The sequence below is a fragment of the Geotrypetes seraphini genome, chromosome 5, assembly GCF_902459505.1.
Source record: "Geotrypetes seraphini chromosome 5, aGeoSer1.1, whole genome shotgun sequence".
Classification (NCBI taxonomy): domain Eukaryota; kingdom Metazoa; phylum Chordata; class Amphibia; order Gymnophiona; family Dermophiidae; genus Geotrypetes; species Geotrypetes seraphini.
Genome location: NC_047088.1, coordinates 31,965,903 through 31,979,172, shown reverse-complemented (window position 1 = coordinate 31,979,172; position 13,270 = coordinate 31,965,903). Strand labels below are relative to the sequence as shown.

At 45.0% G+C, this 13,270-nt stretch overlaps 1 protein-coding gene across 4 annotated transcripts in view; it reads right to left on the bottom strand.

Annotated features, from left to right (window-relative positions):
- Positions 1-2,437: 2,437 nt before the first annotated feature.
- Positions 2,438-13,270, bottom strand: part of CD99L2 (CD99 molecule like 2) — a 106,222-nt gene continuing 95,389 nt past the window's right edge. For all 4 annotated transcript variants that reach the window (XM_033947026.1, XM_033947024.1, XM_033947025.1 and 1 more), the window contains 2 exons: positions 8,305-8,370; positions 2,438-3,134 (listed from right to left, as the gene is read on the bottom strand). In XM_033947026.1, coding sequence (XP_033802917.1) covers positions 3,070-3,134; positions 8,305-8,370 — 131 coding nt within the window. In that variant the 3' untranslated portion in view covers positions 2,438-3,069. The remainder of the gene's footprint in view (positions 3,135-8,304; positions 8,371-13,270) is intronic.

Sequence of the window (13,270 nt, the reverse complement as noted above, 5' to 3'; positions counted from 1 at the left end):
AGCCCTAGGTCTAATTTTGTCCAACAAGACATACAAATACCTTTCCCAATAAAAGAATGTGAAGGATTTTTCTTTGCAAACATATCTTGCCAAAATAATAACAAAGATAGTAATACTAGCTATATGCAATTTTACATAGAGCCAAACTGCTGTTGTGCCTCTTTATTTGTTAGAAATAGTGTAAAACCTCAGTTTGATTGTTTTAAAGACCATCCCAAAAGGGCCAGAAGTGAATCATCTGTGGGAAGTGTGAATGATGCTGCTGCTACCTCTGCAGGTGACTGTGGCGAAGCAGAAGCAGGACTAATCTAAGCACTTTTCCTATAGCAATGCCTAAAACTGGCCAGAAACCATGAAACGGCTATTGAATGAGCTGTGTTCTGTACCAGAAGTAATTATTTCTTTCTACATGTGGGAGGAAAATTACGTATGACAGATCCCTGCTGAGAGCAAGGTGTGAAGCTAATCAGAACAGACGCTGCGCGCTTGAAGATAAAAATATTTCAATGGTACCCCAAGAGGCTTGTGGAACTGATCCCCGAGAATCCCTACCATCCCTCCGCAGGGAGGACAGCAAGCCAAGGTTTGCGTAGCATTAGGAGAGGAATGGAAAATAAAACAGAGACTATTATCATGTCTATCGCTCCAAAGTGTGGCTGCACTTTGAATATTGCATGCAATTGTGGTCACTGCTTCTCAAAAAAGATAAGTGCAGAAATGGAAAAGGTTCAGAGAAGCGCATTCAAAATGATAAAGGGTTTGGGATAACTCACCTATGAGGAAAAGCTTAAGAGGTCAGGACACTTCAGCTTAGAAAAGAGACCAAAGAGGGGAAGATACAATCGAGGCCTATCAAATAATGAGAGGTGTAGAAGGGATAGAAGTGAATCACATGTTTACTTTTTCTAAAATACAAGAATTCAGGGGCATCCGATGAAGTTACTAAGTAGTACATTTAAAACAAATTTTAAAGATCTTAATGAGAGGGTGTAGATTTATCCCGAAGTAACAAAGTTCTAATCTAATCTAATCTTCTATTTGTGAGTCACACATACCTATACAGTTGACTCAAGAGTGTAGGAAATTATTTCTAACCATGAGACAGGAAACTAGAGAGCTTGGTGCAACTTTTTTGCTAAGTTACCCTTGCAAGTGTCTGGTTCATTATGCTGGGATTAAATGTCTTTTTTGCTCCCGATCAACTTAGAGCTTTTCTGGACTTGAAGAAGTTAATGTAGAGTATATTGGGTTTGTTAATTAGATTGATGCACGATTAACACACTATGGGCTAGATTCACAAAGCAAACCGATCGTGTACCGATCGGTTTGCGACCCCTTTACGATCCAATTTCCCTCCAGCCCCATTCACCAACCTCTCCCGTGATCTGCTTCAAATCCGTGCATGCAAATGAGGAGAAACGCATGCAAATTGGACAGCGACGCGATTCATCAAACAAAAATTTAAAACCGACTGGGCTGGCCGATCAACCCAAGAAGCGACTATTGGAGACCAGTCGAAAACGTCTTTCCAACTCTCCAGCTCCATAGAAGCCCTGCTCTGCCCTGATCTGTCTCCTGCCTGCTCTCTCCGAATGCCGCCCTGCTCTGCCCCGTGTCTCCTGCCTGCTCGCCCCGATCTGTAGGAAGAGGTTTGCAGCACCGGGGGAATAAAAACGTGCAGCTCCTGTCCCTGCTCTGCTCTCTGCCCCGAGCTCCTACTCTCTGCCGCCTTCCCTGCAGTGCGAGCCCAAGGGTTTAAACCCGCAGGCTAGAAATACAGGGAAGGCGGCAGAGAGTAGGAGAGTCTGAGTGGCAAGAGCAGGACTTGGAAGGGGGGAGCAGGAGGGCGCGTGCAGTAAAGTTAAAAAAAAAAGTCACGGCTGGACGGGTCTAGACGCATGTGCAAACCATCTACAGATGGTCTGCGCATGCGTTTGGATCACAGACCTGCAATCCGTGCCAGCAGATGGGGGCGTTCCTCCGATCGTTCCCATCTGCATATTGAAGTTTTCTGAATTCATCGGACCTGCCCGGATCGGGCAGGTTTGTGAATCTAGTTCTATGTCCTTTTTCATTATTACTTCTTAAAAGCTCTCCTTTCATAGTCACTCCCCACAATCCTTTCATAGTCACTCCCCACAATCTTAAAAGAAGATTTGTACTTCTGTATATGTACTTAAGTAAAAGTGTTTTTTTTTTTCTGTATCACTTTAACAAGTAGGTGCTTGTGATTGTAATTATTAGAAGCATAAAATAAACAAATTGTAAAAATATTTCTTCGCTCAAAATATAATTAAGTTCTGGAATTTGTAGCCAGAGAATGTGATAAAATCAATTAGCATAGCAGGGTTTTTAAAAGGTTTGTGTACGTTCCTGGAAGAAAACTTTAAACCATTATGAAGGTGGTCTTGGGGAAAATACAATGCTCTTCCAGAAATACAGCACAGAATCTATTAAGTCTTTTGGGATCTTGCCACATACTTGTGACCTGGATTAACCACTGTTGGAAACAGGATACTGGCCTTTGGTCTATGCCAATACAGCAAGATTTATGTACAAGTGCTACATAGAATAAATTAAAAAAATTAAAACAAGATTTCAACAATAATACCAATATTAATGAATCACAGTTTTCATAAAGTAGAAAAAAAATTCTTACTGGGGGACAACTGGTAAATTCTGTGAGAAAAAGAACACCTAGAAGGGCCAAAGTGAAAAGCCTAAATTTATACTGGATTAGTATTTCAGACTCTTGTTTGTTTTCCACAGATAATATATGGGGCTTAAAAGTTAAAACAGCAGGGCCCACTGCAAGGATTGCAGCCAGAGAGTCCGCCTAAAGGAGCAATTTGTAGGTAAGGGTACAAAATGGACATCTGTAGGTGAAATGTAAACATACCACTCTTTAAACTAGACATTTAACTTACACAGCTAACCTAGAACAATCAGGGGCCAATACAGAGGAACCACATATATACAGTAATTTTTTTTTTAAGAGTAGAATGTAGCAAAAGATTCAAAGCATGTGTGTCTCTGCTTTGCTATTACTGGTTAGCATCAAGTCCAGTTTCAGATCTTTGCATGGTCATTTGGCGGTGGCTCTGCCGACTGCATATCCAGGGCTGTGTACTTCACTAAGAAAAAGAAACAAGAAAGAAAACAAACAAAAAAAAGAATCCTGTTTCAAAAATATAAAGAACAGCCTAGTCATATATGCTTTAGATCAGTGGTCTCAAACTCAAACCCTTTGCGAGGCCACATTTTGGATTTGTAGGTACTTGGAGGGCCGCAGAAAAAATAGTTAATGTCTTATTAAAGAAATGACAATTTTGCATGAGGTTAAAACTCTTTATAGTTTATAAAACTTTCCTTTAACAGTTAAAAGGAAAGATATATAAACCATAAAGAGTTTTACCTCATGCAAAATTGTCATTTCTTTAATAAGACATTAACTATTTTTTCTGCGGCCCTCCAAGTACTCTATTTTTTCTGCAGCACTCACATTTAAAGTTTAATATCTTTTCTTTCTCAAAACTGGCACATTTCAATCACTAAATTGAAAATAAAATCATTTTCCTACCTTTGTTTGGTAATTTCATCAGTCTCTGGTTGCACTTTATTCTTCTGACTGTGCATCCAATATTTCTTCCCTTCTTTCAGCCTCCTGTATGCTTCCTCTCCTCCAGACCTCATTCCCTCCCCCAACTTTTTCTTTCTTTCTCTATGTCTGTCTTTCTCTGATTCCGTGTCCCATTTTTTGCTTTGTTTCTGGCTCCCTGTCCTCCCTTCTTTCTTTCTCCCTTCCTGCCCTCCCCCATGCCACCGCCGCCGGGAATAGGCTGCTGCCGCTGCCGCCATCAGGCCGAGATCTCCCTCCTTCTCCACGAGGCCGACCAACTCTCGCCGCCCGACGTCAATTCTAATGTCGGAAAGGACGTTCCGGGCAGCCAGGCAGCGATTGGCTAGCCAGAACGTCCTCTCGACGTCAGAATTGATGTCGGGCGGTGAGATTTGGTCGGCCCCGCAGGGAAGAGAAGCAGGGAGATCAAAGAACACGGTGCCGGCCTGTTCCCCGATGGCAGCGGTGAGAAGGGAAGGGAATCAGGTTAGGCACCACTGCTCTAGACGAGCCGCACTCTAGGGAGAACAGTGGAGGGTGGCCAGCTGTGCACCCCCTTGGGGCGTGCACCCGGGGCGGACCTCCCCCCCCCCCCCGGTACACCACTGGAGCAGCAGCATGTCTGGCCGGCTCGTTCCGTTCAAAGCCGCGGATGGCGGTCCTTGTGAGATCCTGATCTTGTGATGTCAGAGAGGCTTCCGATGCAGGAGTGGATAGCGCAAGGAGCCACCAACCCGCGGCTTTGAACGGAACGAGCCAGCCAGACACGCTGCTGCTCCAAAAGGAAGAGAATGATCCAGTCCAGACCGCAAATAAAACCTGGAGAGCCACATGTGGCCCGCGGGCCGCATGTTTGAGATCGCTGCTTTAGATCTAATGGAAAACCAGCCATGCAGCTCACTTTATATGGCTAAAAAAAATACTACGACTAAATTCTGATTTTCTTAAAATAATGCCAGTTTATATTAGCTCCCGAGTGTTTTTCCTTTAATGGTGGCAGAAGGGGGACAAAGCTCCATTTTTCTACATTATATCTTGTATTCAAAACATAGCTCCTAAGAGTATGCTGATATTTCTAGCAAGTGGCTACAAACTCAATATACAAAAGCTATTTTGAAGCACACAATATGACAAAAAATAAATAGGACTATAAGGCCCATCCAATTTCATTCCTATTTGGTCCATACACCAAAACCAAAAAGGAAAACACTAATGGCTCCTGAGAGAGCTGAATAGGAACGGGGACAACAGGAATCCCGCGGGACCTCCATGGGTTCCCCTGTCGAGTCGTGGGGATGCCCCTCGGGTCCCATGGGGACCCCCTTCATGGTCTCGGGGATCCTGCAGGGTTGGAGGCAGCTCGAGCCGAGGAGCTCGTCTTCTTTTCCTGTCATCTGGTTCCGCTATGCAGCATGCAGCGCTCCCAGCATGCCACACGGAGCCGACCCGGAAGTCTTCCCCCGATGTCAGAGCTGATGTTGGAGGGAAGGGCTTTGCATCAGCCGCGTACAGGGCCCGCTGCCCCTGCAAAGAAGTGCAGCTCTGACGTTGGGAGAGGTACAGTCTTGCGGCAGGGGGGCAGAAAAGGAGGGCAGGAGGGAGCGTTGTAAATAGGAGGAAGTGCGCTGGGACATGGGAGGGGCCCAAATGCGGGACACAGAAGGGAGGGAGGGAGGGCGTTAGCTCACGGGCCTTGTATTGAAGACCACTGCCACACAACATGATGGACTTGATGACATTTCTCTGCAGGCTGGAAACTGTCATGGGCCCTAGTTTTGGGGCCCTTAATCTAAAACAAGGTTCCAGTTAGTGACTTAAAACCAGCCTTCAAAGATACCTTCACATTGGTTACATGCTATTTTTTTTTTAAGTTCAGGTTGCTTCTGTTCAGTCTCTGTGTGTAAAGATGATCAGGTCCTAAGGCCTGGAAGCCAGACCTAGTTATTTGTTTTGCTGGATTATTAAATGTCAGTTGCCTGCGAGTGAAAATTTATAACTTTAATAACTTATCTATCTTTAAGATTCTTATATATTGCTGCCATTAAAATTCCTCAACCCCCCACTGCATTAAACTTCCAGAGGAATTCACGCAGGAGTGTAAAATACAGTCATTTGATTTACAACACAGAAAAGTCTTTGTTCTCAGATCTGTGTCTCTAAAGGGTCTTCAGTCCTGCAGTGCAACTTGCTAAAATTTGCTTAACAGTAACCAGCCTGCTGAAAGGCTGCAGCCTTACTGAGTGTTTTAGGCCTGTAGTGACATCTACTGAAATTTGCTCAAATAGCGTCCAACACCAAGAATATCCAATGGTCCAGTAGATCAAAAGACCTCAGGGGGATATGGAAATGGAAACTAGAGAATGACACGGCGAAAAATTCTGTCCCCGTCACTGTCCCGTCCCACCATCCTCTGCACCGCCCCGTCCCTGTTGGTCCTTTCACCGCCCTGTCCCTGCCTCTGCCGTCCCCTTCACCGCCCCATCACTGTCCCCACTGTCTCTTTCACCGCCCCGTCACCATCACCTCCTCTCCATCCCCCCATCCCCAGCACCCTTCACGCGATCCAGCAGCTCCCTCCCGCCGGCCAGCCGTGCATTTCCCTCCCTCCTTCCTTCCTTTTCCCTTACCTTTTCTTCTTGAAACTGGCGATTTCTATAAGGCTACGAGCTATATTACAGCCGGAGCCTTGAAGTCGCATCGGGTTGCCTGCTAGAAAAGTCTCCTCCGATGCAACCGGAAACAGGAAGTTGCGTCAGGAGACTTTTTCCAGCAGGCAACGCAAGGCGGCTTCAAGGCTCCGGCTGTAATATAGCTCGTAGCCTTATAGAAATCGCCAGTTTCAAGAAGAAAAGGTAAGAGAAAAGGAGAGAGGGAGATGCATGGACGGCCGGCGGGAGAGAGTGGGCTGCCGGATTGAACGCTCATTCACCATGTGTTCACTACTTATTTACCATCCCATGCTACCATTCACTGTTCCACAGGGCAGTGAATGGCCTTGTCCCCAAACTCACGGTGACCTTTTTTTTGGTCACCGTTTTGGCGGGTTACCTGCGGCTAGCCGCGGGTAACAACCACCGTGTCATTCTCTAATGGAAAGCACAAGCCTACCAAACAGAAGGCAAATATGCAAGAGATCTAACAGTACCCACATGACCCCCTCACCACCATACCCAATCGATCTCTGGCACATCCAGCTCACGCTTTGGAACCATAGGCCTGGTGAATGCCAGATCAGCTACTACGCATCCCCAAAGAACAGCACACAGATTATTTTAGGGATAACTGAAACCTGGCTACATGAAACTGAGGGATTAGCACTGTCTGAACTGTGCCAACAGGCATCAAGATCTGAAGTCAGGGAAATGGGGTGATGGGATAGCAAAAACAAAGAAAAATACTCCAGACAAATGTGCAGGATACAGGCAAATTTTATTTTGAACTGACAAACAGATTGTTGCGTACAAATGAACCATTATTTACAGAATATGGGCACGGTCCATGTTTCGATCAACACGTCTTCCTCGGTGGTCCCATAGGATAGTGATTACCAAACGCACGTAACAAAAAATGTCTGATCTTGTAGGCTGTGTTCTTGAACGGTGAAGATAGGCTGCAAGAAGAAAGCTAAACTGCTTCTGGTTTTTGGCAGCATATTTCCATCGATATAATACACAGCATACAGATCAGGCATTTTTTGTTGTGTGTGTTTGGTAATCACCATCCTATGGGACCCCCGGGGAAGACGTGTTGATCGAAACACGGACCGTGTAGGGTCCCATATTCTGTAAAAAGTGGTTCACTTGTACGCAACAATCTGTTAGTTCAAAATACATTTTGCCTGTATCCTGCACATTTGTCTGCAGTATTTTTCTTCAGTCTTCGGTTCACCGCATTTTTACTGCAGACTAGCTGGATTTTTTTTTTCCTCGTCTCTGAAGACACATTACTTTTATATTCTGCAGTGGATGAACGATTACGGATGCTGGAAAGTTGGAGCAAATAATTAAGCATGGCTATCTGACTGAGGATCAGGCAAAATTCTAAATATGTTTCACACATGATTTTTTTTTTGTCCCCCACATAATCAATTGCCACCCAGTAAAATGCACTAAGATTTAAGAAAAGTCTTTCCAGGAAATGACATTAACAAGTGATCATCCTTTCGCATACAGTTGGCTCTTGATAGAATTCTTAGCATCTCTGTGACCTCTGCGTTAGTGTTTTCACTAGTAAAGACATTTACTACATGGAGTATCTCCAAAGGTGCTGGAATTCAGAAGACTAAGGGCCTTTTTACTCAAGCTTAGTGCGTGCTGATGGAAGTAGCAGGCGCTAAAACGCTGCATGTCCTAGTTTGTATCTATAGGCCAAGTGGCGTCCATTGCGCCCCATGCAATGCGAACACCAATCTGAATCTGCTATATGTGGAAGGCCCTGATTTGCTCAGACTCCGTCCCTCCCAAAGGGAGTCTGAGCAAATCAGGGCCTTCCACATATCCACGTATGTAAAGGGTTCCCATAATCATCATGTAAACCATACCCTAACACCAGAGAGCAAGCAAAAATAGTATCCGCTATGGATTGATCGGGGCGGTATGGAGCGCAATTGTCGGGTCTTAATTGTCGTGCGTGCATTTAACAGGTCACTGTGCATGCTAGGGCCCCTGTGTATATTTAGAGTTTACCTTGTGGTTCTTCAGTGACCACAGCCTCCATGTTTTCTCCCTTTACATACTCTGCATTAAGACCTTCTGTAAAGCAAAATAAGAGAAGAAACAGATGGATTAGTGCACCTGTCAGATTACTGGAACACTTTATGAAACAGGCTCCTTCCTCTCTCACTAATGACCCCTTGGCGCTAAAACTTTCACCCACTTCCATGCATCAGGCCTGTGCTAGGGCTGGCATTATATGGAGAGCTAAGCAGAAAGGCAGATGGTCTCTATGTTGTGTGGCTGAAATCCAAAATAGTCTCCACTGTTTGCATAGGCGTGAGGCTGGTGGGGGTTTTGGTTAGGAATATGAGTAGCCATATTGGATCAGACTAATGGTCCATCTAGCCCAATATCCTGTATCCAACACTGGCCATTCCAAGTCACAAGCACCTGGCAGAATCCCAAAGAGTGGCAACATTCCATGCTAGCAGTGACTACCCCCCCAGGTCTGCCTCAAATTCAATAGCAGACTATGGACGTTTCATCCAGAACTTGTCCAAACCTTTTGAAAACCCAGCTACACTAACTGCCTATGGCTGTGACCAAAATAAAACAACTACCAGTCCACACGGGCATCAACCACCTAATTCAAACTATGCGTTACGGGTCTCTCCGATCAGGAGAAGCTATAGAGGAATGGTATATACTTCTCCCTCCGTATTCGCAGTGGATGTGTTTCAGCAATAGGCACGAATATGAAAAAAAACGCAAATAACTTTTTTTTATATGTTATTTGTGGTTTTTGGAAAGTGACATCGTTTTTACTATTGAAACCGCGAATAACGTAGCCATGGTGGGAGACATGATCTGATCTTTTCCTGAAGGAGAGGCAAGCAGCAATTTCAGGGCAGGCAAGCAAGCAGCGATTTTAGGGCAGTCAAAAAGTGATTTCATGCATGCTGGGAAGAAGCCTTTCTCTCTAGGGATGCTGGGAAGCAGTGTTTTTCTCAGTGCACATTGGGAAACATGGAAGCAGCGAATTTGTGGGAGAAAGCATGGAAGCAGCGAATTTGTGGGAGAAAGCATGGAAGCAGCGATTTTCTGAGTTACAGTACAGTAATGGTGTAAGTGATAAACTTTTTGACCAGTACTGTACAGTAAAAGGAAAAAACTTTAGTGATGACGTTTTTGGGGGGCGGAGTCAGCGGCCGAAAAATCATGAATAAGCAAATCCGTAGATACGGAAACCGCGACTAAGGAGGGAGAAGTGTATACTGTACGTACTTCCTCACAAAGATAACAAGATGGAAAAAACTCAGCACTGAAGTAAACAATAGAAGAAAGGATCAGAAATGGCCGCAGTATCCAAGCCGGCAACGACTCCATTCAGTGCATGGGTTCATTCTCATTTGTTATACACTGAATAAAATTGTTGCCAGCTTGGATACCTCGGTCATCTCTGTTCCTATTTTGTATTATTAAATACCTCACTCACTACACTAAAATAATATGGTCCTGAACCAGTGAAGGTCCTAAAGGAATCCTTACAATAGTAACAGTAAAATAACTTATAATGTACACAAAGGTCAATAACCCAAACAATTTCCCTGTGCAGCAACATTATTTGCATTCTTTTTTCTAGGATTGCTGAGCTCCAATGATTGTATTCGCTGAAAGAGACTTTTTAAAAAATTATTGAGCAAAAGCACAGATTTCTAAAAGGCTGATAAAGCAAATCTGTAAATTAAATGAACCACAAAGTATTTTGTCTCCCCGTAATGCTAGGTATTATCAAGAAAGGTATTACTAACCAGAACGAAATAAGTTATCCTACCGTTGTATCGGGCGATGGTGCGCCTGCATCTGGAGTACTGCGTCCAATATTGGTCGCCGTACCTTAAGAAGGATATGGCGATACTTGAGAAGGTTCATAGGAGAGCGACGAGACTGGTAAAACGTATGGAAAACCTTTCATACGCTGAAAGATTAGAGAAACTGGAGCTCTTTTCCCTGGAAAAGTGGAGACTTAGAGGGGACATGGTGGAGACTTACAAGATCATGAAGGGCACGGAGAAAGTGGAGAGGGACAGATTCTTCAAACGTTCAAAAACTACAAGAACAAAAGGGTATTCAGAAAAATTAAGAGGGGACAGATTCAGAACCAATACTAGGAAATTCTTCTTCACCCAAAGGGTGGTGGACACCTGGAATGCGCTTCCAGAGGGTATGATAAGACAGAGTATGGTATTGGGGTTCAAGAAGGGATTAGATAATTTCCTGAAGGAAAAGGGGATAGAAGGGTATAGATAGAGGATTATACAGGTCCTGGACCTGATGGGCCGCCAAGTGAGCGGACTGCTGGGCATGATGGACCTCTGGTCTGACCCAGCAGAGGCACTGCTTATGTTCTTATGTTTGCAGACTCCAGTTGGTTTCACGAGTGGAGGAACATAACGGTTAGTGCAGCAGCCTGAAAACCATGAGAACTGGGTTCAATTCCCACTGCAACTCCTTGGGACCTTGGGCTAGTCACTAAGGGCTCCTTTTACGAAGGTGCGCTAACGTTTTTAGCACACGCGGATAATTACCGTGCGCTACGCTTCCAGAACTAACGGCAGCTCAATGCTGGCGTTAAGGTCTAGCACCTGTGCACTATTCTGTGCGTTAAAGCCCTAGCGCACCTTCATAAAAGGAGCCCTAAATCCGTCACTGCCTCAGGGACAAAATCCAATATATAAAGTGTAAACGGCTTGGATTGTAATTACAGAGAGGTGGAATATAAAGTTCTCCTTTCCCTTAAGTTAAAAAGGCAGCAACGATGGGAAAAACTCAGTGCAGAAGGATTCAATTTTTTTGCTAAGTCCAGTGCATTTTAAAGAGCTGGGGATTATTCTGATAGCAAGGCTTTTAAAATTGAGGTGGACTGTGCTATCTTCCAGCCAAGCTGAAACACTCCACGGAGGGCTCTGCTATATGCAGAGTCAGCCACACTTCTGTTTTCTCTCTGAGATTGTATCCACACAGTCTTATCTCTGTCCCCTCCTGGCCACAATCCCTCGGGTATAGAATCCTTTTGTTTTAACTCTTGGGACAGTCCAAGAGAGAAAAAAATGGAACCAAATCTCAAATCTTGTCCTTTTATATATTTTTTACACATTTTTAAATAATTTTTTGTATTTTTTTTTACATTATTTCTTGATTTTAAATGTTATATGAAACGTGTTCTTATATTTTGATGTGTTTTTGTAGTTCCTGACTTTTTAACCCCTGATGCAGGCTCAGTGGAGCCGAAACACGGACCATGTCAGGTCAAACTAATTTGCATCAATAAAGCCTTTTCATCTTTTATAAATAAGTTACAACCTCCCCAGTTGAAGTATTGTCACAAATCTACTGTTTGTGTTGAATCCTGGTGAGCCACTCTGGGTCTCAGTCTCTTGCCACGGTCTGGGACATCTTCCTGCCAAACTTAAACACTCCATTGTTTGCTCTGTTAGCAAACCCGCTCGTATTCCCATCCCACAGGGTTACCAGATTTGTTCAGAAATAAAAGAGGACATATGGCCCCACCCCACCCTCACACAAACCTAGTTTCTTCTCCTTCCCCGAGTCTGGGCTGCATCTGGAAGGCCTCCGAGCATGCGCGGGTGCCAACAGGGAGCTAGGCTTCTTTCTGGCTGCAACCCTGCACTGCCACAGCTGCTAATGCAGTCATTGCTCAATCGTAGCTACTGCTGCTTGTCAGCTGCTCTCACACCTCCTCCCCTCCATGATAGCCAGCCTAACTCATTTCTGTATTGAAGGCCTGGACTACTTCCACAGCTGAAGTTTTGCTCCTGCCACATGCTGAGTAGAGGCTCATTGGGGAGCCTTTTTCGCATCCTCTTCCTAAACAGAATGAAAATAAATGTTTCAATTTCCCTTCTTAAGAGGAAAAAGATGATAGATCCTCCAGGGACTGGCAGAGGAAGACCTTACATTAAGTGCATCCCACTGTTGTGGTTACAATTCTAAAGTTTGCTATTGTTATAATGTGAATCTTGAAAGTAATAACAGGTGTTGCCTTGGTAGAATTCAATGTATGTATTTTATCCTGCCTTTCTAGCAATCTCCCGTCTTACAAAAACCTGGAAACATATTTCTGTTATCTAGTTCTTTTGTAGAAGTAATTGTTTAGCAGCCCAAATAGTTGTATTTCAATCTAAAAGCTTGTAAAAAAAAATCTCTCCACTTAAATATTGTATACTAGTATTTTAGCCCATTACATTAACGGGTGCTAGCTGTCTGTCTTTCTTCCCCCCCCCCCACTTCCCTGTGCAGCAGCCACAGCAGCATTCCCTCCCCCTTCATGTCCCTGTTCATCAGCATGTCCCTCCACCCTACTTCCCTGTACAGCAGCATTTTGATCCCCCCCACTTCCCTGTGCAGCAGCCACAGCAGCAGCATTCCCTCCCCCCACACCACTTCCCTGTGCAGCAGTAGCATTTCCCTTACCCCCCCTTCCCTTCCCGCAGTCCTGCCCCCACATACACACTACCCTGTGCAGCAGCAGCAGCATTTCCCGGCCTTCCCTGTGCAGAAGCATAATTTCCCCACACACACACACTTCCCTGTGCAGAAGCAGCATTTCCCCACCACACACACACTTCCCTGTGCAGCAGCAGCATTTCCCAGCCTTCCCTGTGCAGCAACAGCATTTTTCGCCGCACCCTTCCCAGCCGCCACGTTGAAATGATAGAAAAGCGCTGCACCGTGCTACCACTGGCTTCGGCATCTTCTATCCACTGCGGCCAACCCTAGCGGAAACAGGAAGTAGTCAGAGAGGACAGGCCACAGTGGACAGAAGACGGCGAGGCCAGTGTTAGCGCGGTGCAGCGCTTTTCTCTTAATTTAAATGCGGGTGAGCCTGCCAGAAGGAGGAGGCTTTGACGGTGGTGGTTTTGGTGGTGAGTGAGGGCGGGAGGAGAGGAGTCGCCGGCTGTGCTGTGTGTCTCCG